Consider the following 25107-nt stretch of genomic DNA (forward strand, 5'->3'; position numbering starts at 1 on the left):
TTTCAAAGAAATATTTAAATATATGGGTTTGACTCCCTTGGACGGGTTGAAGGGGAAGGACCAGGTGATAATAAAGGGTTCTACCTATCAAGGAAACGTCCCTGGCAAGGAAGGTGGAGTTAGGGAAGGCCTGAAGAATTCCCGAAGGTCACGATTCCCAGGTGGGATTCTCACCCAAGCGAGGCAGAAGCCCAGCGGCAGAGCTCTAGATTGACAGCGGACCTTGCCCCGCGCCTGCGCCGCAGCCCGCGCCCGTGGAGGACCGCCGCCAGAGGGCGCCCACGCCAGATAGGCCACTCTGTCTCCTCCCCCGCCCACTCCCCGCCCCTCGATCCCCGGGGCGAGCAGAGAAGGCGGAAGTAGGGGGTGTCCGCCGCAGGGGCTCCCGGGGGACGCAGCAGCGGCGGCCTTCAGCCCCGGAGATTGGTTTCCTGGCCGCCTCGGCCCGGAGCGCGGTGCCTTTCTGTCCCGGCGCCTTGGCTGAGTGGAGTCGGCGGCCCAGCGCACCGGAGCCTCCGGTGAGTCTCCTTCTGCAGGCTCCCCGCTGTCGCGGCCTTTCTCCCCGCGGGCTGGTAAGTCTCCTCCTCTGCTCTCGTTCCTCCCTGGGGGACGCCGCCCCGACCCCTCGTTTCCCACGGATTGGGGACGCCGCCTTCTCCGCCCCGGGTTCCCGTCGGCTGGGGACGCCGCCCCCTGTCCCCGCACCTCTGCTCCACCAGCCCGTGGGGACCGCCCCCCGGTCTCACTCCATCCCCCAGCGGGGATCCCGCGCCGGCTTCCTCGGCCCGGCTTCCCCCGCCCCGCGCACTGCCCCTTCCCAGCAAAGGAAATCGCCGCCTGGATTTTCCCGTCTCTCGGATGTTACCAGCTTTAAAAAAAAAAAAAAATCCCTTTTAAGTTCCCAGCGACTCCCTCTGTCCCTGTCATGGGAGAGCTATTTTTGGGTTCCCTGTTGAACTCGATAGACGTCCTAGGGAGCAAGTTTTGTTTTGTTTTGTTTTAAAAAACAGGTTCAGCTGACACTACTGTTTCCTCCCCCGCCCCTGCACTCAGGAGTTCTAGCGATTGTTCCAGACGCTGGGGTGATAAAGCTGTTCCTAGTATTTGGCTTCAGGGGAACTCCAGCCGAGAGTCAGGACTGTCTTGAATGTGATCAGAAAGCACCTACAAGTTTTAGCAGCTCGAACGTATTGTATTTGCTTGTTTTCTCTGGTTTCTCGGGAGAGCAAATTGCTAAATGTCTTGCTACACAGGCGTAGAAACAAGAAAAAGTTGCAAAGAAATTCTGAGTGTTGGCCTTGTGAAGCTGGCCACGGGCATTTTATCCATTCCCCTGTGATTACTAGGGAAGGGAGAAGGGGCTTTTCTGATGTTGAGGTTGGGAGTGGGATGAGGACGCTGTGGCCTGTTTTGTGACTCAAGGAAGGAATGTATCTCAGGCACTTGTTGCCCATGTGATGATCCGTCTCAAACTGCACGTACTGCAGACATCACAGTGTTTCAGAATTGTAACTTGAGGTCTTTTCTGTGACAGATTTGGATATGTGATGCTGATAAATTTTTGACCATTTAGATTTTGAGAAGTTGTTCAAATCCTTGCCTCCTGGAGGAGAACAAATAGTGCCTGGGAAGGAGAATGCCCCCTCAAATTTGTGTTCAGAAATAAGGCAAAGCAGTTGACTTTTGAAGCACTTCTTGGCCACTGCAGCTCTTTTGCAGGTCTTTGCACTTTTGGGAATAGATCTCAAGGAGTTGGTAACTAGTTCTTGTGTCTAAAGCTAGTACCATATTAAAGATAATTTCTCAGTGTTTTGTATTACATGGTTTTACTTTATATATTACATGTTAAGCTGAGTGAATTTCTGTTGACTTAAAATTGGCCAGTTCAAGATATAACTTACTGATTTCTTTAGCTTGGTATGTTTCTCTCATTAGTGTCTGTTGGTCTTAGAGGAAAAAATTTTTGTGCATTGCCCTACTCCCGCTCCCACGAGATATTTAACAGTATACTCTCTGGAGTATAATATATGTTCCCATACTAATAGGTGAATTTAACACATGATTTCTCTCATTTTAAGCTCTTTATTGGAATATAATTGCTTTACACTCTTGTACCAGCTTTTGAGGTACACCAAAGTGAATCAGCTGTATTTATACATATATCCCCATATCCTCTCCTTCCCGCGACTCCCTCCCGCTCTCCCGGTCCTGGCCCTCTAAGGCATCACCCATCATCAAGTTGATCTCCCTTTGTTATACAGCAACTTCCCACTAGCTGTCTGTTTTACAGTTGGTAGTGTATATATGTCTATGCTACTCTCTCACTTCGTCCCAGCTTCTCCTTCGCCCCCCCGCCCCGCCCAACCTCGTGTCCTCCAGTCCATTCTCTGCATCTGCATCCTTATTCTTGCCCTGTCACTGGGTTCATCAGTACCATTTTTTTTTTTTTATTTAGATTCCGTATATGAGAGTTAGCATACAGTATTTGTTTTTTTCTTTCTGGCTTACTTCACTCTATATGACAGACTCTAGGTCTATCCACCTCATTACATATAGCTCCATTTCATTCCTTCTTATGGCTGAGTAATATTCCATTGTATATTATGTGCTACATCTTCTTTATCCATTCATCTGTTGATGGGCATTTAGGTTGCTTCCATGTCCTGGCTATTGTAAATAATGCTGTAATGAACATTATGGTACATGTTTCTTTTTGGGTTATGGTTTTCTCTGGTATATGCCCAGTAGTGGGATTACTGGATCATATGGTAATTCTCTTTTTAGTTTTTTAAGGAACCTCCAAACTGTTTTCCATAGTGGCTGTACCAACTTACATTCCCACCAACAGTGCAGGAGAGTTCCCTTTTCTCCACACCCTCTCCAACATTCATTGTTTCTAGATTTTTTGATGATGGCCATTCTGACCGGTGTGAGGTGATACCTCATTGTGGCTTTGACTTGCATTTCTCTAATGATCAGTGATGTTGAGCGTCTTTTCATGTGTTTGTTAGCCATCTATATGTCTTCTTTGGAGAAATGTCTATTTAGGTCTTCTGCCCATTTGTGGATTGGGTTTTTTTTTTTTTTTGGTATTAAGCTGCATGAGCTGCTTGTATATTTTGGAGATTAATCCTTTGTCCGTTGCTTCGTTGGCAAATATTTTCTCCCGTTCTGAGGGTTGTCTTCCTGTCTTGTTTATGGTTTCTTTCGCTGTGCAAAAGCTTTTAAGTTTCATGAGGTCCCATTTGCTTATTCTTGATTTTATTTCCATTATTCTTGGAGGTGGGTCAAAAAGGATCTTGCTTTGATGGATGTCATAGAGTGTTCTGCCTATGTTTTCCTCTAGAAGTTTTATAGTGTCTGGCCTTACATTGAGGTCTTTAATCCATTTTAAGTTTATTTTTGTGTATGGTGTTAGGAAGTGTTCTAATTTCATTCTTTTCCATGCAGCTGTCCAGTTTTCCCAACACCACTTTATTGAAGAGGCTGTCTTTTTTCCATTGTATATTCTTGCCTCCTTTGTCAAAGATAAGGTGCCCCTATATGCTTGGGTTTACCTCTGAGTTCTCTGTTCTGTTCCATTGATCTTCCTTTCTATTTTTGTGCCAGTACCATACTGTCTTGTTCACTGTGTAAGCCATGATTTCTTATAAGGCTATTTTTGATATTCATTTTGCAGTCAAAATAAGTTGTCAGTGGTTATATCCCACAATATTTAATTAAGGCAGTGCTTACTATACTAGATTCACAATTACAAAGAGAGAATTACAATCATGAAGCTCTTAACCTACTAAGGAACCATTTGAACTGTGTGCTGTCTCTTCTATTAATTCATGTAGAAAGCTGCATGAATTCTGAATGTTAGAGTAGAAAAGAGGCCATAAGAAATCTTTATTTGCAAGTAAGAGTATCTGTTAACTCTTATTTATTTTAGCATATGTAAAGCCAAGCTTACCTCTGTAGCATCTCATGAAGTGGATACCTAAGATACCATATGAGGTTTAAAAAAAAAAAAATCCTGATAGAGCATAATATTTTCTGCATAGTTGACAGATCATCTTCTGTTCACTTCTGTAGCTGACTCTAAGCATTCTTTGTTTTGTTTTGTTTTTCTTGGTGTTAATTAAAATAGTCATTGTAGTTAGGAAAGTGATTTTCACTTGAGTCATCACAGTCCCTGAAAGTAAAGGGCAAAAATGTTTTAACTTGCCAGAAAGAAAGAGTAAACCTAAAAATACTGAGTGGCATTCAAAATACTGTTTTAGCTTAGTTTTCCGTTTGCAGTATAGTTACGTGGGACTATTTACTGTAGACAGAGTGACTACCTTAAAAAGTTTATTTAAAAGATATAAAGCTTCAGTATTACTTCTTAAAAGATGAAAAGTAATGGCATCTAGATTTTTAAGAGTAGTCACTTTCATGTCTTAACACTGCATTCCTGGAGTGGAATTCCTTTTAAGGAATTGTGACCAATTGGACAGATTTTCTTATTAACACATTTGCTATATAAAAGGTCTCTGTAAATCTAAAGACCTTTAAGTCTTTTGAACTGGACAGCAAGAGGGCAGTATGTCAGCTTTCCAAGACACTGAATTTTAACTGGACATTTGGGCAGAAAAAGTAGATTTAGCTCAGTGACTTTTGCTTTTGTCTCCTGGCTAGCATTTTGCTATATGCTGTACAACCAAACAAATACTAATTTCTCAAAAGTGATTTTACTTAAAAAAAATTAAAATGGTTAGTTTCAAAAGGTAACTATACCTGGAATCATCAAAGGTATATAAAATGTGTTCTCTCATACTTACTCTGCATTTGGGAGTGAGCGTTAGAAAACCTTTGATATTGAATATCAAAACATACCATATTGGATAACCAGTATTGTCTGTCAGAAAGCATTAAAAGTTATATACCTTTTGACCTAATAATTCTACTTCTAAGAAATTTACCTAAGGTAGTAACTGAACACAGAACTGTGTATGGGGAGAAAAATAACAAAGGTGTAAACCCTCTTATAGCATTACAGTGTCATCTGTCCTCAGATTTGGGGGGTGTAACGGGGGCCTTAGACCTGTCCTGAAGCTCAGCTGTAATGACTAGCTCTGCTCTTCGCCATTATCTTGCCCTCCCTTCGTTCTTATCAACTTGTACTGAGTCTTCCCAGGGAATCTACATCAGCTGTGAGAAGGCTGCACGAAATGTTGTTAACTTTTAAGAAATATTATATCAAAGCTAAAAAAGTGAAACAGAATGCCAGTTTTTCTTTACTGATTTTTCAGAATTCTGTCAACCCAACTTAATGACACTGGACAGCTCATGTTTAATAGAAGCTGTGGTCAGCATCTTAGTCTAGTGTAATAAAAATAAATAGAAAGTTTAAGTACAGCTTTATAGACAGAGTTGTCAAAACATAAACAAACATGTGATAGTACCAATGGCACAGGCTCTGGGGTCGGGTGTTCTTGGGTTCTGATCCTACCTTTGTTTCTTATTAGTTGGGTGATCCTTGGCAAGCCTTTCAAAGCTTCAGGGTTTCCACTTTGATAAAGGCAGGCTGGGGGGACAGTAAAATTGTTAAATGAAATAACTATGTAGAACCACACATAATAACAGCTCACTTTTACTTCCAGGTGCAGTTCTAAGTGCTTTGCACATATTAACACATTTAATCCTCTCAGTAATTCTGAGGTGGATTCTTTTATTATCCCCACTTACAGATGAGGAAACGGAAGCACGGAAAGGTTATATAATTTGCCCAGGTCATACACCAAATGATGGAGACAAGAGTTAAACCCAGATCATCTGATTCCAGCACCTGAGCGCCTCACCACTTCCTGGTATTGGCTCCAGCCAGAACAGTGCCACATCCTTTGTAGGTGCTCATCAGATGGTACTCAGAATCTTTTTGAGAAGAACAAAAAGGTATCTATAGTGGTGAAAGGATAGAGGATGAGTTCTTAACCCACTGTTTGGCACAGTGGCAGCCAGGATTTTTATAGTTTTACATTGTCTACCATATTGGCTGAAGGCTTACATTCTGTTTTCTAGAACTTTGGTCGACGCTTGAACAACACAGGTTTGAACTGTATGAGTCCACTTATATGTGGGTTTTTTCCAATAAATCCTATAGCACTGCATCATCAGAGGTTGGTTGAATCAGCAGATATAGAACCCAGACACGAGGCCAGACTATAAAGTTATATGTGGATTTTTGACTGCGGAGGAGTCGGCACCCCTAACCCCCGTGTTATTCAGGGGTCAACTGTATATCTGGCACATACTAGGAATTTGCCTTAGTTGTGATTATCTACAAAAGAGACCTGGTTAATTAGGCTGCGAATTGCTTTTAGACCTTAGCGTCTCCCTTGTAAATTCCGGTAATGATTTAGAGTTTGAAAGCATCCCACATACCTATGAAAGCAGTAGTTTTCCATAGGCAAACGAAACCTGACTTGTTTTTCCAGTCATTAATAATGAAACATAGTCACTTGACTGAAGGCACGAGGACATACATATATACTTTTTCAATTCCGTTCTTTCTTTGTAATAGAAATTGCCACAGTGAACATTTGGAGGTCCAGTTGACCGTTGAACAACACAGGTTTGAACTGCGCAGGTTGACTTACATGCAGATTTTTCTCAATACGGGGTCTGTGGTTGTTGACTTAGAGAATGCAGAACTTTGGGAACACGGAGCCAACTCGAATTTTCTGTTGCGTGGGGGTCAGTGCCCCTAACTCCTGCATTGTTCAAGGGTTAACTGTACTCAGTAGAATTGTAGATCTAGACGATGAAACTGAGATCCAAGTGGTTAAGTTGCCCAAAATCACATATCTAATAGTTCCTCATGGTCATCTGATCCCTTGTGCGTTGGTCCTCGTACTGCCTGCTGGTCGTACTATTCTCTTCAGCTTTGGATACCTACAGGAATTCAAGCAGCATAAAGTTCTTCAGCAGCTGCTAATGAACACCTGTTAGGTGAAAGAGCTCATGCTGAGTACTGAGGAAATGAAAATTCTTGAAACTCCAGTCATAGCAAACAGATATTTAAACATAATTATGCTAATCATTACAATTGAGGTATTTTTCTTCTTTTAACCTTGTATACCATCCTTCTGCTAAATCATGAACTGCTTAATTTGTAAAATAGTAGTCATGGAACAAAGTTGAAAAAAATTTTGAAAGTTTTCTGTAAATGGTACTAACAGGTAATGTATATCAACTAAAAGGTGACTTGCATAGATAGCTATGATAGCTGTGATATATGTGTGTGTGTATGTATGTTGAGGCATTTTTTTCCTTGCTATTTCTACAGAGCAGTTGATCATCACATTACTATGAGTCTGCTACACTGTGAAAACAGCTGTGGATCCAGCCAGTCTGAGAGTCACTGCTGTGCTGCCATGGCCGCCAGCTCTTGTGGCGCTGCTGCAAAAGATGACAGTGTGAGTGGAACTGCCAGCACAGTGAATCTTTCCAGCTCTTTTATGGAAGAGATCCAGGGCTACGACGTGGAATTTGACCCACCCCTGGAAAGCAAGTACGAATGCCCCATCTGCTTGATGGCATTACGGGAAGCAGTGCAAACACCATGTGGCCATAGGTTCTGCAAGGCCTGCATCATCAAATCAATAAGGTATGTGAGCATAAGAATGAACCATGTCCTATAACAGCCAAAGAGAACATTATTGCCTAGAACACAGGGCATCCCAAGAGTAGTCTTATACATAAAAAGGTACTTCGGGAAAAAGAACGCTGGACAGAAAACAAATTTACATTCTTATTCCAGTTCCTACTATAGTATGAAAGGTAATTACTATCTCCTCCCCTCCTTTGGCCCTCAGATAAATAAACAATAAGTAGCTACTTCTACTTAAAGCAGTTGTATTACAGACTAGGGTATATCTCTAATCTTTAAGAAAATAATGTAAAATAATGTACCTTAAATGATGATGCTACTAGACTGTGATAATCTCAGCCGTACAAATAATGCTGACTCTATAAGTAATCATTATTCTCATTTTAGCCACATTAAATTTTCTCTGCTTCCTGATTCCTGTGGACAATTGTAAAATAACCAGTATTTTTAAAGAAGGTATTGATTGATGGCTCTGCCTTCATAACATATCCAAAATTGAGTCCTTTCTCACTGCCTCCACTGCTACCACCCTGTTCTGAATCACCATCAGCTCTCACAGGCCTCCCTACTTCTTCCCTTGCCTTCTTCTAAGCTGTTCTCAATATAGCAGCCAGAATGAACCTGGTAAGATAAGTAAGAGGATGTCACCTGTGCTCAGAACATTGCAGCAGGTCGTCTGGGAGTAAAAGCCAAAGCCCTTGTAAGGCCTTCTTTGATAGGTGCATAAATTTTCTGATCACCTCTCTATTAGGCTCCTCTTCCCTCTACCAGTTCACTCTTTGCTGTTTCTGAACTTGTCAGACATGCTCTTGCCTTGAGGAGTTGACTCTAGTTGTTCTCTCTGCATCTTACTTCAGCTAACTGTTTAGTCAGTGCCCTTTACTCCCTCCAGTGTGGCTCAGATCTCACCTTCTCATAGATACCCTGGCTACCCTGTTTATACCACAGTATGCCTTCCCCCACCTCTCCCCACATTCCCTATCTCCCTTACCTACTTTTCTTTTTTTCTTTAGCATTTTTATCTTTAAAAATACAGATAATTTGTGTGTTTATTGTCTGCTTGCCAACCTGGAGGAGATAAGCTCCTTGAGAGCAGGGGTTGAGATCTATTTTATTTCTTGATATTTCCTAAATGCTGGGGAAAGCACTTGATACATAGTAGGTGCTCAGTAAATCATGATTGCATCAACTGAATGAAAGTATATGGGATTTCCACAAGTGATTAAAATTCATCTCCTAAGAAATAGATGCACTTTACTATAATTCAAAAGTAGATGGGAATATTTTTAGGCGACTAAGAAGTTCTATACAGAACAAAAAAATGGAAGAAGTGGGGGAATTTTAGGTTCTTCAACTAATAAGCATTTAGTCATATTGGTGAAATCATTTTTAAGTAGGTTAGCTGGCTATTCACTCATCTTGTAAGTTTTTTTCTTTTGACTTAAAAATTTTTTTTTTCTTGTGGCATCTTTGGTTTGGTATTGGGGTAATACTGGCTTCATAAAATGAGTTTGGAAGTGCTCTACTTTTTAGAAGAGTTAGAGAAGGATTGGTATTAATTCTTCTTTAAATGTTTGATAGAATTCACCAGTGAAGCCATCTGGTCCTGGACTTTTGTTGCTTGGGAGGTTTTTGATTACTGATTCACTCTTCTTACTAGTAATCTAGTCTGTTCAGATTTTCTGTTTCTTTATGATTCAGTCTTGGTAGGTTGTATGTTTCTGGGAATTTATCCATTTCTTTTAGGTTGTCAAATCTGTTGCTATATAATTGTTCATGGTAATCTGTTTTGATCCTTTGTGTCTATGGTATCTGTGGTAATGTCTCCTCTTTCATTTTTTATTTTATTTATTTGAGTCCTCTTTTTTTTCTTGTTAGTCTAACTAAACTTTTCTATAAAATTTGAATTTGTAGTAACTACATTCATCCTTGGGATTTGGCTTAATTTAAGTTACAAGGGAGCATGTGTCTTATTTCAATTTTGGGGAAAAATATGTTACCCAATGGTGAATTGGCAATATCTCTTTGGGGTTGGTTATCTCACCCTCCCTCCACACTATTAGTATTTTGAGCCAGATAATTCTTTGTTGTGGAGGAATGTCCTGGGTGTTGTAGGATGCTTAACAGCATTCCTAGCCTCTGCTCACTGGGTGGTAAAATAGCCCCCCTTTCCCAGTCGTGAGACCCAGTGTGTCTCCAGACGTTGCCAGATGTCCCCTGGGGTCAGAATTGCCCCAATTGAGACCACTGGTTTAAAGTATACATGAGAGCAGTGTTAAAGGCTCACCTTTTTTTTTCCTGTTTATAATGGTTTTTGATTTATACTGTATTTGGGTAGAAGTAGGACCATATAATGGATCATTGATTTTCCTGTAGGTGAACGTGTACAGTATTTTAGCAAGTATCACCCATGCCCAGGAAGGCAGCTAATGTTTAGCAGTTTTGTTTTTTTTTTTCTTTTAGCAGTTTTTTAATAGCAGGATATTCATGAAAGTAGTGGAACAGTGGTCTGAAAAGGAAGTAAAACCCACAAAAGGAAGTCTGAGGCTTTTTATTTTCTATCTCCCTCTAAGCTAGAAATGACCACCTACTTCGACTTTAATGTTCTTAAAGGAATGGCTCTGAAATTTCTCATGGGTTACAGTCATTCAGAGAATCAAAAGGCGTCCCAATCCAATTCCATTTTCTTTTGGAGTGATTGCTAATGCAGTGGATAATGATTTCCAGTTTACTTTGAAAGGTTCTTCTTATTTTCTTTTAGATCCATCACTTAGGTTTGGGGAATATATTTCAGTAAACTTGTTTACATCCCTGCTTCTCAAAAAATATTTGACAGTGTAATAATAACATCATGCAGTCTGAGAGAGGCCCCATAAAGATTGACTATGTCACTCACCTCTTGTATCTCTAAGGCATTTGACAGCAGACTCCATTTTCAGCACCTTTGCCTGCGGCAAGAACCACCACTGTTGCTTTACACATAGGAGTGCGCAACAAATGTCTGAGTGATTGACGCTTTGTAGCCTACCTGACCTGCCACATTTTGTGAGTGAAGAGTGAAACATTCCCAAAAGTTAAAGGGGAATGACAGACACCCAAGCTTCCTGGGGATGGTTTTTCCCATTGTGAGACATAATAAACCATTGGGAAGCAGAACAGAGGTCCTTTAACTCCTGACTGCATTGTATGTACCCTGGACATACAAGTAAAGGAGACCTTTGTTGCCCATGAGCCACTGTTGATGACTGTTCAGAGTAGACCTTAAAATATGGCCTCCTGGGGCTACTGCTAATTGACTTAATTTTTACTTATGACTGATAACTATAGAATGTTACTAGTATATTCTGAGCAGCGTATAGTTAGTTACATATCCCTAGTATGTCGAGTAGCTGCTGACAGAACAGAGGCCTGCAAGACTGCCAAAATTCCCATCTTTAACTTTCACATCATTTTGTGCCAATCAAAATATGATTTTATTCAATTAATTTCTCATTTTTTCTTTGGAATTTACCCACAATCTAAAATCCCATACTAGTTTTTGATAGGTAATCAATATGGTGCTAGTTGTATCCATTTCATAAAAGAATGGTTCATAAACTGTCTATAAAAGTACAGTTTATTTTGGTGATTATACAATATAATGTGTTAATTTATTTTCTATAGGAAATAATAAGTGGAGAATTTATATGTGGTGAATTAAAGTTGTTTGTATTTTCTAATGTGAATGTTTGTTTAAATCTACTAAATATATGTGTTTAATTTGTTTCTTTTAGGGATGCAGGTCACAAATGTCCAGTTGACAATGAAATACTGCTGGAAAATCAACTATTTCCTGACAATTTTGCAAAACGAGAGATTCTTTCTCTGATGGTGAAGTGTCCAAATGAAGGTTGTTTGCACAAGATGGAACTGAGGCATCTTGAGGTATTAAAGTTGTTTTCTAGCCATTAGCATATATGCAGGGAAGTTTGTAGAGAATAGGGACTTTTCTGTGTCCATCTGGGTGTTGCCAGTGCCTAGCATGTAGTGATTGGTTAGTAAATTCTTGCTGAATTAATACCATTTCAGTATTGAGTATTAATGTGAGGAGAAATGAGAAATTCCTTTTTCGTTCTACTCTGGCTTTGCCCCAGTGATTAAAAAATAAATCAGTATTCTTCTATAAGTATTTTGGGTGAATATTATCTGCTATAAAACTGAAGAGCATTTTAAATGCAAGTGCCACTTTCTAACCCCATAGCTTCATTCCTCTCATCTTGAAATAAGCAGCAAGTCCCATGTAGCCGTTACCTTAGCGCCATGGTCTTAGCACCCTCATCATACTTTTCTCTCTGGTTTTCTAAATTATTCATTTTATTATGAACTGTGATATAGTTCTTCTATAGCTTGAGATTGACTGAAGCCACTAGATAAAAGAATTTGTTTTTAAATTAATCAGTCCTTAGTGTGGTGTTTTTACGAGAAGTTAAATATTGCTTATGTTCCATTTGAGATTAAGCATTTAAAATATATTTGTAACTTGCGCCTTTACTTAGCTCCTTTTGGAGGAATGGCCTTTTTGACACAGTACTAAATTGATAATGAGAAAATCTGACTTCTTTCCAATTTTCTTCCCTAATTGGATACACGAACCTGAAAAGTCACATCCTTTGTATAAACTTTCAATTCACAACCATTATTTGAAAAAATTCATTGTGGTTCTGTGATGTGTACTAGACAAAGTAAGGTCAGTAGCCAGTTCTGTAGAAGAGAACAGTATATGCTTAGATTATATTTAGGAGATTTCTTAAGGATTGGCAAATACTAATTGAGTTTTTTTTCATCATAGGATCATCAAGCACATTGTGAGTTTGCTCTTATGAATTGTCCCCAATGCCAGCGTCCCTTCCAAAAATGCCAACTTAATATTCACATTCTCAAGGAGTGTCCAAGGAGACAGGTTTCTTGTGCAAATTGTGCTGTATCGATGGCATTTGAAGATAAAGAGGCATGTACTAACTTGGATTTGTTAATTCCACTATTTTATTTTTTTAAAACATACAGTGGAGGGGGTTAGCAGTAGATGAAGATGTTAATCCAATTCTGAGTCTGTATTATAAGTTGTGAGAAGATTGATTTTTAAGAAAGTAAGTTCAATAAACCATTTTAGTAAATGAGTGTAGGGTTTATATTTTCATCTCTTTCTGAGAAAGCATTGTTTTTACTACTTACACAGTAGTACATCTACAAGTAACAAAAGCTTCTAGGAAAGATATATGCTGATCTGTTTCTCTATGTGATATTTTAATGACTAGTCTTGGATTAGAGACAAATAAATAAAATAATTACTGTATAAGACATATTTTCCTCTTTAAAAAAGAGAATGAGTTGTTAAAACTTTTAGAAGATTAAATGCCACAAAGTGTGTTCCTTTGGTGATAATTCATCAAGCTATACACATAGAATAAATTCACTTTTCTGTACTTATGTTATAATTCAATTAAAACATTTATTTTTTAAAAGAAACTTCATGGCACTTGACAGCATCAAGATGATAGAACGTTTTTTCTATTTACAAACTGGAATGTGGAGAGATTAAGTAATTTTATATTAATATTATCAGTGGCAAAACTAGCACTGAGATTCTAGATCCTGGGTTCCCATCCTATGTCCTTTTTACTAAAATAGTGTACATACAATGTATGTTCTTTTATAACTATTAAGATACTTCCTTAAACTTTATTTCTTACAAATTCATCTTGTTAATTTTCCCTACTTTCTTATGAGACCCAGCATATTATGCTTATTAAGTTGATGACTTATTCCAAAAAATGTCAGCTGAGTTGCTAAAAATGAAGGGAAGTCCAAGGCATAATTAGAGCAAATTGGTTTCTTCTTAAATTTCAGTAAATTAAATGGACCTAACCAGAAGGGTTAATTATTTCTTAAAGTTATTGTATTCTAGAACACAAGGCTCACCTTTCTGGGGCCTCTGAGCATCTGGACCACCTGCCCTTAATCATGCTTTTGTTCTTTACCCTCCTGATAAGAGTTTTTATTGCATCATCATGCTGCTGCTGAAAATTTTTAGAAAGATATCTTTGGAGAATTATAGTGTTGGTAAATGATGCCCAAACAGTCACAGATGCTCTGCCTCCGGTTTAAAAAAGTGATTTAAAAGATTATCTTTGTATACTATCATATTCTTTTAAAGAGCTGAAGGGTGAGATGAATCTCATTAGCGTACTGGCAAAGGGAGAAAAAATAACCTTTATAGATTATTCTCACATTTTTGTTTTATACACATCAATGCCCTTGTTCATAGTGAAAAAATTACTTTTTATAAAAGTAGGTTGCTTTTAACCATTTTCAGTTTTTCTCACTTTTTTCTTATATTTCTCTAATAAAATTTAGATTCATGACCAGAACTGTCCTTTGGCAAATGTCATCTGTGAATACTGCAATACCATGCTCATCAGAGAACAGGTATAAATCCCTTTCATAAATCATGTTTCCATAAATAGGTTAAAGAAGTGAATTAGGTTTTTAATTGAAAATGTAAATCAATAAGGCAAAATGAATACAGGTTGAAGAAGAATTAAAACTATGTGAATTCTAAATGCAAATCAGAATCACAATGAGGTATCACCTCACACACTATCATCAAAAGGTCTACAAATAATAAATTCTGGAGAGGGTGTGGGGAAAAGGGAACCCTCCTTCACTGTTGGTGGGAATATAAATTGGTGCAGCCACAGTGGAAAACAGTATGGAAGTTTCTTAAAAGACTAAAAATAGAACTACAGTATGATCCAGCAATCTCACTCGTGGGCATATATCTCAAAAAGATGAAAACTCTTAATTTGAAAAGGTACATGGGGAATTCCCTGGCGGTCCAGTGACTAGGACTCCAGCTTTCACTGGCACAGGCCCAGGTTCAGTTCCTGGTCAGGGAACTAAGACCCTGCAAGCCGAGTGGTACAGCCAAAAAAAAAAAAAAAAGGAGAGAAAGAAAAGGGACGTGCACCCAGTGTTTGTAGCAGCATTATTTACAATAGCCAAGACTTGGAAACAACCCATGTGCCCATCAACAGATGATTGGTTTAAGAAGATGTGGTATGTATAGACAATAGAATATTACTCAGCAATAAAAAAAAGAATGAAATACTTCCATTTGCAGCAACATGGATGAACCTAAAGAATGTCATACTAAGTGAAGTAAGTCAGAGAAAGACAACTGTTATATACTATCACTTATATGTGGAATCTAAAAAATAATACAGATGAATCTTACATACAGAACAGACTCAAAGACATAGAAAACAAACTTAGGGTTACTAAAGGGGCAAGGGAAGTGGGGAGGGATAACTCAGGAGTATGGGATTAACAGATACAAACTACTCTACATAAAATAGATGAGCAACAAGGATATACATAGCACGGTAGGGAACTACATTCGATATATTGTAACAACCTATAATGGAAAATAATCTGAAAAATATAAATATGTAGCTGAATCACTTTGCTGTATACTTGAAACTAACACAGTATTGTAAATCTACTGTATTTCAATTTTAAAAAAGCTGAATTTTTTCAAATAATATAATGAATACTTTCAGAAAGAACAAAATACTCAGCCCTGAGTACTTAAAATTCCTAAGTCATTAACATTATACCAGTGTTTACATATATCCATAAAAGTTCCAAACAAAGCCAGGTCATTTTTAGATAAAAATAATTTAAAATGCTCATTTTAAAGAGCAGAAAACTTCATAAGAAATATCAGGACATCTTTAGACACTGTGAAATAAGGATCTTGGGTATCCAGAAACCAGTTGAAAGAGTAAGAGAGCACAGTGAAAGAGAAGGAAGCAAGTCTGTTCAGAAGCAGAACCTTATTTGTAGCCATGGCCCCGAGGCATGTTGGGAGATTTTGAGATTTCCAGGATCTGTAGCCCCTCTGTTCAGATGCGTGTAGACCACTGATGGGGCATCATCAGAAGTAGTAGTTATATTAGAAAACTGTTCTTTTTTTATTATTAATAGAGAAAGGAAAATTCCATCTGATTGCTATCTTCTGACATTTGGAGGGTTTACCCACAAAACATGAATATTAGTCACTAAATATTTATACACCCGTGAAATCTGCAAACCCAGAGATCATAATTGATTACCTTGCTAAGTAGGAATAAGCAAAACCTGTCCATCGACTAAAGTTTTCCATTCATCTGTTAACAGAGTCCTTTAGTTTTTTTTCCAGTAGGGCCTTAATTTGAAGGTGTTAAACTTCTTTTTGCTTATGAAGTCTCAACTCCCGGGTTTTTCTTTTTGCTCTGTTTTAATGTTTAAAGGAAACCATACAGCACATCTAAAACCCAGCAAAAGTAAAACTTAATGTAGGAAAAAAAACCCCAAGTTTAGAATCAGAAAGCCTAGATTTTGACTCTGATTGTGCCACTAACTTGCCCACTGATCTCTGACAAGAAAGTGGACAGTCTAGATCAGGGATCAGCAAAGCAGCCTACCAGCCAAACCTGGCCACTGTCTGCTTTTGTAAGTAGGTTTTATTGGAACACAGCCGTGCCCATGTCTGTGTGTTGTATGTGGCTGGTTTTGTGCCACAGTGGTAGAGTTGAGTACTTGGGACAGAGTCCATAGAGCTTACAAGGCTGAAAATATTTACTCTGTGACCCTTTACAAGAAATTTTGCTGACCACTGTTTTAGATTATGCTAAATGAAGGATTGGATTAAATGGTCTCTGATGTTGTTTCTGCTTGAAATAGCTATGATTATAGCTAAACTAAATTTCTAAAGGAAATTTAGTACCACTTTTAAAGAGTATGATTTTACATAATGGATCTTACCTTAAAGAATGTTTTTTAGAGTCCCCAAATCAAAGGCTGAGACTTTCTTTGAAACTTTTATTAAAGTGCTTAAAATACCTTCTAACATCTGAGTCCCCCCATTGTAGTCAGAGCATGCGCAGGTTAACAAAAGGTAAAAAGATTTATGAAAGGTGGTCATGAGGGAAAGACAGTGTGCAGTCAGTGGCTCTCATGTATAGAGTTTACTGAATAGGGATTCAGTGGCCTGGACCGCAGTGAGAGTCCTAGTTGAGTCCTAGTTGACATCAGAAGGTACTTTTTCTTTAAAACGCCTCTAGAGGGTGCCAGTTTCCTGGCAATAGGAATAAATTCACTCTTGAAATGAATTTTGAGTGATTTGGGGGCATGGTAGGAGATGTTGATATTTCCTTTCTCTGTGACTTTTGGAAGTAAATATTTTAATCTTTGTGGGCTGATTTCTGTTGCAACTATTCAACTCAGCCATTGTAACAAAATCAGCATAGACAGTATATGATTTTATTTAGGTGAAGTATAATTCTTCATTTCAAGTGGGATCTTGTTGAACTAGACTATGATAGTTAATAGTCTAGGGAAAAACATTTTTCAACCTTTGTTTTGGTTTTCAGATGCCTAATCATTATGATCTAGACTGTCCTACAGCCCCCGTTCCATGCACATTCAGTGCTTTTGGTTGCCATGAAAAGGTAAGGTTTGTTTTTTTTTTCCTTTTAATTCTTGAATGTAGATCAAGAAAATTAAGTTATATAGTGTAGTGGAGAATACCAGTGGGATTGGAAGGTGGCCAACACACATCGTTTATGTGGTCTCAAGCTTCGAAGAGAAATTGGGACTCAGAATATTGATCTGGGGAAGTAGTTGGTGAAGTTAATGGAAGGTGTGATTGGGATCATACAGAATGTGTACAGAAAAGAGAAGTAGACCAGGAAAGGAGCCATGAATGAACAATCTCAGACGCTGATGAAACAGGCAAGGAGAGGGTATTGTTATGATCTCCAAAATTAGTTTCAAGACCTAGTGATCAGTTGTGTCAGATGTCAGAGAGAGCACTGTGTATGATAAGTTGATCTTTCTGGAGAGTGCAGTTACACTTTGGCTTTTCCACTGTGTCTTTTTAGTCTGACTTTTTTACAGTAAGTATGCATTTAATAATTTAAAAAATAAAATGAGCAAATAGTGTATAGTATAACTACACTTCGTGAGAAAATTCTGTATTGTTTGTGCGCATAGGGAAAAAGACTTAAAGGAAATGTATCAAAATGTTAATGGTAATTAGATGAGATAATAGATAACTTATTTTCTTTTTGATCATCTCTACTTTCTATTTTTCTATAATATACATGAATTACCTTTACAATAAAAATTGTTATATGATTTTTTTTTTCATGTAACTGTTAGGCGATTCTTGATAACCTTAGAAGAGTATGAAGACAGGGACGATTCCATTTTGCAATAGATTTGTAAAAATAAGTGAGGGATTGGGAGCAGTGCACGTGGACTACATTTGATTACAGAAGGAAGAGGGAGAAAATGGTATCAGCTAGAGGGAGATACAAGATCAGTAGAGAGGATTGCCCTTTTTCTTTAACAGGAAAGACTTTAATAATTCTGTTCCGAGGGGAGGGCTTGAGGAGAGAACGTTTGAAGATGAAGGAGAAAGGGGATAGCTAAGCAAAACCTCTGAGGTGTTGAAAGGGGGTGGGTGTCAGTTAGAGCCCAGGTGAAGCATTAATCTAGGACAAGAGGAGAGTCAGCTCTGAATCCGAAGAGAAGGATGGGTATAGATCCTGATGCTTTTACACGTGGGAGGGAGAGAGGTTTATCTGGGTGAAACCTGAACGAGTATTCAGCACATAGCCTCTTGGTTTTTCAGGGAATTAAGAGGCAAGATCAGCTCGCTGGATCAAGAATCTGATGAAGTCAGAGAAGGTTGTAGGCAGTAGAGGGAAGTGATGACGTGACTTAAAAACCTTTTATTTGGCTTGGCTAGGTCCCTTTCCTAGTCCTCACACCTCTGTTCCTAACCTAAGGTCTGTGCTTGGTTTTCAGATGCAGAGGAATCACTTGGCACGCCACCTGCAAGAGAATACCCAGTCACACATGAGAATGATGGCCCAGGCTGTTCAGACTTTAAGCCTTGCGGTCGCTCCCGCACCTCAGCATGATAAGTTTCAGTATGATTCTACCTCTCCAAGCCGGGTTCCCTCTGGGCGTCACTCAGAGGTCCAGAACTTCCAAGAAACCATTCAGCAGTTAGAGGGTCGCCTTGTAAGACAAGACCATCAAATCCGGGAGCTGACTGCGAAAATGGAAACTCAGAGCACGTACGTAAGTGAACTAAAACGAACTATTCGAACCCTTGAGGACAAGGTTGCTGAAATAGAAGCACAGCAGTGCAATGGGATTTACATTTGGAAGATCGGCAACTTTGGGATGCACTTGAAATCTCAAGAGGAGGAGAAGCCCGTTGTCATACACAGCCCCGGGTTCTACACAGGCAGGCCCGGCTACAAGCTCTGCATGCGCCTGCACCTGCAGCTGCCCAGTGCACAGCGCTGTGCCAACTACATATCCCTCTTCGTGCACACGATGCAGGGGGAGTACGACAGCCACCTCCCTTGGCCCTTCCAGGGCACGATACGCCTCACCATCCTTGATCAGTCCGAAGCCCCCGTAAGGCAAAACCATGAAGAGATAATGGATGCCAAACCAGAGCTGCTTGCCTTCCAGAGACCCACAATCCCACGGAACCCCAAAGGTTTTGGCTATGTGACCTTTATGCATCTGGAAGCCCTGAGACAAAGAACCTTCATCAAGGATGACACGTTATTAGTACGCTGTGAGGTCTCTACCCGCTTCGACATGGGTAGTCTTCGGAGGGAGGGCTTTCAGCCACGAAGTACTGACTCGGGGGTATAGCATCCCCTCATTTGTTTAAGAAACAAAAAACAGAAAAAAAGGTCTGGAGAAAACTTACTCTGCTCTCAATAATAATATACAAACAAAAGAGAAATGGGAAAGATATTATAGCCACCAGTGAATGTGGTTAGAGACTTAGCACTTTCCTGTTAAAAATATTTGAAGCCATTTTCTTGGAAGTCTACGCGTTCGACGCTTTTTCAAAATTATTACACTCTTAAGTGCCTGTCGCCTACTGCAGCATCTGTCAAGTAGGATACCTCTTTGTTTTATTTTCATGGGCTTTTGCTCCAGGGGGGTTTATTGTCAAACCCAGTGTTGAAGTGATAAAGCTCAAACCTTTAAGTAATAATGGCTGTTCCCTAAAATTTCCACGTACTTTTACAGTGGTGGATGCAGTATGTTAAACTTGAGAATCACTACCGCAAGGAAGAGCTGTTACTCCTGAGTTCTCATTTTATTTGTGCTATAGATTTCAGAGGATTTGAACCACAACCCTTGGGAAGCTTAAGTTCTCATTCACCCTTTTTTTTCTCACCAGGGTGTTATTAAGGATATTCAGGGACTATTTTAAACCCTAAATATCACCTTACTAAGTGTGAATGTGTTGTCTGTTGAATAATTCTTGTTTAATTGTTTCATTCTACCTTGCTTATTGTTTCCTTAAGGCTCCAAAGTAGCATCTTGTCCAGAGTTTAGAACTTTGAGAACCATGTGGAAACTAGCAACTGGGTGTTAGGCTGTAAATCCCTTTGTCTGCTCCAGGCAGCATGAATTGCACAGCCCTGCCTCTGTTCTCTGTTGCCTGATGCAACAAGAAGCAGCACACACGTACTCACCAATGTAAACATGTTAAAGGACTCAACTGGTCAACCAATATGGCAGCTCATTGGTGGTGAGAAAAACTGTTTGAGTCAGAAATTTTCAGCTCTTTTGGACACCTTCTGGTTTAGCTCACTTAAACGGAAGAAAATTTCTTTCCTGAACGCAGAATTTCTTAATTCTTGGGAGATCGTTGGTGTACCTAAGAGGTCACCAAACCACAGTTGGAAGTCATAGTGGTTATATCAGGACTCGGCTGGACTTTAGTCCAACAGTTCATACCAGAGGAATGCCAAATACTCCCAGCCATCAGGGAAAGGTAGTTTTTAATGCCACTATATATGTGTTAAAAGCCTGTCGATACTACAGATTATGGTGAAGTGTAGTTCTCAGGGGGTCCCACAACTAATATAGGCTCTTATAAAGAATCGGAGAGGACACATACACCATGCCATTCACACAGGATTGTTTAAAGTTCTCTGAGGAGGTCCTGCAACTCCAGAGAGGCCAAATCAGAGTCCCTGACCAGTGTTCAAAGTCGGCCTTCATTTCAAGAGGAAGTCAAGAGACCGTGCAAAAGAATGGTCTCAGTTCCAGGCAGACCCAGCAGGTGTCACTCTGACCTTCCGCTTTACTTTTCTTCCTACTCTCCCACCCCACCCCACATCCAGGCTGCTGCTCTTGGTGGGTTTGTGTTATAAAGTGGGGGGGGGGGAAAGGTCACACAGAGACCCTGTTCCCAGTGCCACCATCAGCGGCCCCTGCCCATCACTAGTTCTCAGCTTGCTGGCTGGCAGTTTGTGTGTTCTGTGACTACTGAGCTCTCCACCCGGCTGCTGAGAATCCCTGCAGCAGGACCCTCTAGGTGAGGAACCCAGCACTGCTGCTGTTCCTGTGGTTGTTTTCCAGAAATAAATGTCTAGTTCCATGTAAAAAATAAGTGGCAGTGGACTTCCTAGGTGGCGCAGTGCTCAAGAATCTGCCTGCTAATGCAGGGGACATGGGTTCGAGCCCTGCCTGCCCTGGGAAGATTCCACATGCCATGGAGCAACTAAGCCCGCGCGCCACAATTATTGAGCCTGCGCTCTAGAGCCCGTGAGCCACAGCTACTGAGCCCATGTGCCGCAACTATTGAAGCCCATGCGCCTAGGGTCGGTGCTCCACAACAAGAGAAGCCACTACAATGAGGAGTCTGCGCACCACAATGAAGAGGAGGACCCGCTCGCAGCAACTAGTGAAAGCCCATGTGCAGCAACGAAGACCCAATGCAGCCAATAAATAAATTAAATTAATTTATTAAAAAAAATAAGTGGCAGTTATTCTTGTTGCACAGGGGAAAGAAAACCTGAAGGAAATATACTGAACTATTTTTCATGACTTTTCTTACTTGTGCTTTCTTACATGTTTTACATTTTTTTTTTGTAATAAACATGTCTTTTTCTCAGAGAAAAAAATTAAATGTTGCCACAAAATATTCAACCCTAACAGAAAAGGAAATAATATTCAAAAACTTCCTGGTCAAATTTCTGTTAAAAGCATGGCTGTGCATTAGGTACTGAGGTGAGTCATCTCCTGCTTTGGTTAGGTTATTTTTTTCTGCCAACTCCAGAGCCATAATCCAAACAAAAACAGTTTTTTGCCTCACTTCAACTTCTCCTAGCTTCAGGTTCCCCTGAAGGAGTTGGATTAGCTGTTTCTGCTCTTGCAGAAGCACCGGAATTACAACTAAATGCTGAACAATCATCGACAGAAAGACACTGGTACTAATCCAAAAAAGACACCCCACACCCAGAGACAAAGGAGAAGCCACAATGAGACGGCAGGAGGGGCGCAATCGCGTTACAATCAAATCCCATACATGCTTGGGTGGGTGACTCACAAACTGGAGAACAGTCACACTGCAGAAGTCCACCCACTAAAGTGAGGGTTGTGAGCCCCACGTCAGGCTTTCCAACCTGGGGGTCCAGCAACGGGAGGAGGAATCCCCAGAGAATCAGAGTCTGAAAGCCCGCAGGACTTGATTGCAGGACCTCCACAGGACTGGGGGAAACAGAGACTCCACTCTTGGAGGGCACACAAAACAGTGTGCTCACCAGGACCCAGGGAGAAGGAGCAGTGACCCCATAGGAGACGGAACCAGACCTACCTGCTGGTGTTGGAGGGTTGCCTGCAGAGGTGGGGGGCAGCTGTGGCTCACCAAGGAGACAGGGGCACTGGCAGCAGGAGTTCTGGGAAGTGCTCATTGGCGTGAGCCCTCCCAGAGTCTGCCATTAGCCCCACCAAAGAGCCTGTAAGTGCCAGTGCTACGTAGCCTCAGGCCAAACAGCCAACAAGGTGGGAACACAGCCCCACCCATTAGCAGACAAGCAGATTAAAGTCTTACTGAGCGCCACCCACCCAGCCCAACCCACCATCAGTCCCTCCCATCAGGAAGCACACTCCAGCCTCCTAGACAGCTCCCTCCACAAGAGGGAAGACAGCAGTATCAAGCAGTATCAGCAGTATTTCCTCTTGTGGAACTGAAAACCACAGCCACAGAAAGACAGAGAAAATGAAAAAGCAAAGGACTTTGTACCAGGTGAAGGGACAGGATAAAACCCCAGAAAAACAACTAAATGAAGAGGAGATAGGCAACCTTCCAGAAAAAGAATTCAGAATAATGATGGTAAAGGTGACCCAGGACTTTGAAAAAAAGACTGGATGCAAAGATTGAAAAGTTTACCAAAGACCTAGAAGAATTAAAGAGCAAACAAACAAATATGCAACACAATCACTGAAATGAACAATACACTAGAAGAAACCAATAGCAGATTAACAGGCAGGAGGGCAAATAAGTGACCTGGAAGACAGAATGGTGGATTAGCTGTTTCTAAGGTCCTTGCCAACCGTAAAATTCTGTTTTAAGAAATGAAGTTCTAACCAGCAGAAAGTTGACAATACTTACAAAAGGATTTTGCCAGTAGAAAAATTGCTTTAACCTATTTTTTTTGCTGACATAATACTTCAATTTAGTATCAATTTAGGGTCTCCTTTTAATTTGAACAATTTTTTTTAACCCACAACATTTATTTTGTAATATACCTGCCACTTATTTTATACTGGTTGTTCATTGTGAATATAGAATAAAAGTAATGGTCAAACTGTCTTTCCACATAGAAACGTTTGTTGACTTCGACTCAGAATCAAGACTTAGCTGGAAAGTGGTTTCTTCCTTTCATGTCTCAAACCTCCTGCCCCAGTCTGAAACATGCTGGTTTCACCCACTTGGTCTGTAAATATTTGAGCTATTTATTTATGTTTTACTAACCTTTTAACATTTATCTTTGGACATTGTTAAATTAAAAATAAATTGTTTCTTTTCCCAGAGGTGTCTGACCCAATATTGGATGAAACCTGCTGCAGGTGATATCCTTTGTTATTGGAGAACAAGTCAGGATGTTGATTAGTAGTTTGATAGTTTTTTACTGTCCTTTAGCTTCTTGTAGCCATGACAGTTTCTGGCTATACTACCAAATGATTCAACTTTTATTGGGGGGAATAAAAATAGAATAGAAAAAAGTGAAATAGGATGAAAATTGAGGGTTTTTTCCCCTAATGATGGAATAACAGAGAGATGTTGAATGATCTCTAGCAGTTAGTTTTTGTGGCAGGTGTAACATTATAAAATTGTCCTCCATGACTGTTTTTATACCTTAAGTCTTAGAGAAACTAAGCGTGTGTTTATGAATTATGGACGCAGAGTACATTCTCAGAGAGGAGCAGCTGCTTGTCATTCCCTTATCCAGGGAATCCTCAAGTCTCCAGTGACCAGAAGACGTTTTTAATTATCAGGTTTTTCTAAATTCAGACTTTGAAATACCTTTCCTTAATTCAGTTACTGCAGTTCTTGTTTTGCCTCAATTAAATTCTACTCATCGTTTTATGTGAAATATTATCAGGGGTTTTTGTGATGCCTAGTTCCATAGAACCCTAAGCAGTACAGTGCCTTGAGGAAATGAAAAAGGGACAATAAATAGTCATTTGTGTTTTTCCTTTGAAGTACATTTTTTTAAAAAAATTCCCAGGTGCATGAATATGATAAGCTGTAGTTTCACAGTTGCTGTGGTCGAGTCTGTAGAATGGAGTTGGCACTTCCAAATTCCCAGTATCTAAAAAGGTGATCTGATAGAGCCAAATCGAATGCATCTCTGCAGATGATAACGTTCAATCACAGCCCTCACTGGTAGTCAAAGGCAAACACCTGCAAGGAGATGCCTAGTTGCCTCGCTAGATGTCACCTAAGCCTTAAACATTTTAAAGATTTTTCCTCCCCCAAATTCGAGTTGTTATAAAACTATAAAATACTGAAAAATAAGTCTATATGGGGAACACACTTTGTGGAATGAGGAGATGCAGCGCTCCTGTCCCTCGACGGGCTTTGCCAACAGGACGCTGGCCCTGCCCTTAGGACAGGAGCAGGGGAGGGGTGTACTCCCGCTCCCACTCCTCTCCTCTCAGGGCTGGAGGCTCTGAAGGCCGGAGCACTCCTGCTGCATCTCCCGGGAAGTCCACAGAGCACAGTTGCGATGCCGTCTCTCCAAGGGAGAACCTCCTCTTGTTAGAGCTCCCTTGTCTCTGCTGACCAATTGCATTTATCCCAACTTTCTCCCAGATAGATTTCAGGACAAGAGCTAAATAGAGTGCCACTGGGGAGAAGGGCAGATGGATGTGTGTATTCCAAGAAAGAGATGCTGTCAGTGTCTTGAAAGCACGTAAACACAGTTCTGCTCTAGCCCTGAGGGGAGTGGCAGCTACGAGCAGCAGGGGAAGGTTTTGTCCACGGCTGAAGCCCCAGACGTAGTGCCTGGCACACAGCACACACTCAGACATTAATCATGAGCATTTAG

At 40.2% G+C, this 25107-nt stretch overlaps 1 protein-coding gene across 5 annotated transcripts; it reads left to right on the forward strand.

The window, feature by feature from the left end:
- The first annotated feature begins 345 nt into the window (after positions 1 to 345).
- TRAF6 (TNF receptor associated factor 6) lies at positions 346 to 23585 on the forward strand. Of its 5 annotated transcripts, none has more exons than XM_057750030.1 (8): positions 346 to 572; positions 5715 to 5919; positions 7313 to 7633; positions 11410 to 11560; positions 12465 to 12623; positions 14030 to 14101; positions 17089 to 17166; positions 18530 to 23585. In XM_057750030.1, the coding sequence occupies exons 2-8, from the start codon at positions 5885 to 5887 to the stop codon at positions 19397 to 19399; spliced, it is 1686 nt and encodes a 561-aa protein (XP_057606013.1). In that variant the 5' UTR covers positions 346 to 572; positions 5715 to 5884; the 3' UTR covers positions 19400 to 23585. The 5 variants fall into 5 exon arrangements, with proteins under 5 accessions (XP_057606013.1, XP_057606014.1, XP_057606017.1 ...); XM_057750031.1 differs by having other exon boundaries at positions 346 to 518; XM_057750034.1 differs by lacking the exon at positions 12465 to 12623.
- The last annotated feature ends 1522 nt before the right edge of the window (positions 23586 to 25107 follow it).

This window comes from Hippopotamus amphibius, chromosome 9 (assembly GCF_030028045.1).
Source record: "Hippopotamus amphibius kiboko isolate mHipAmp2 chromosome 9, mHipAmp2.hap2, whole genome shotgun sequence".
In the NCBI taxonomy this organism is placed as follows: Eukaryota; Metazoa; Chordata; class Mammalia; order Artiodactyla; family Hippopotamidae; genus Hippopotamus; species Hippopotamus amphibius.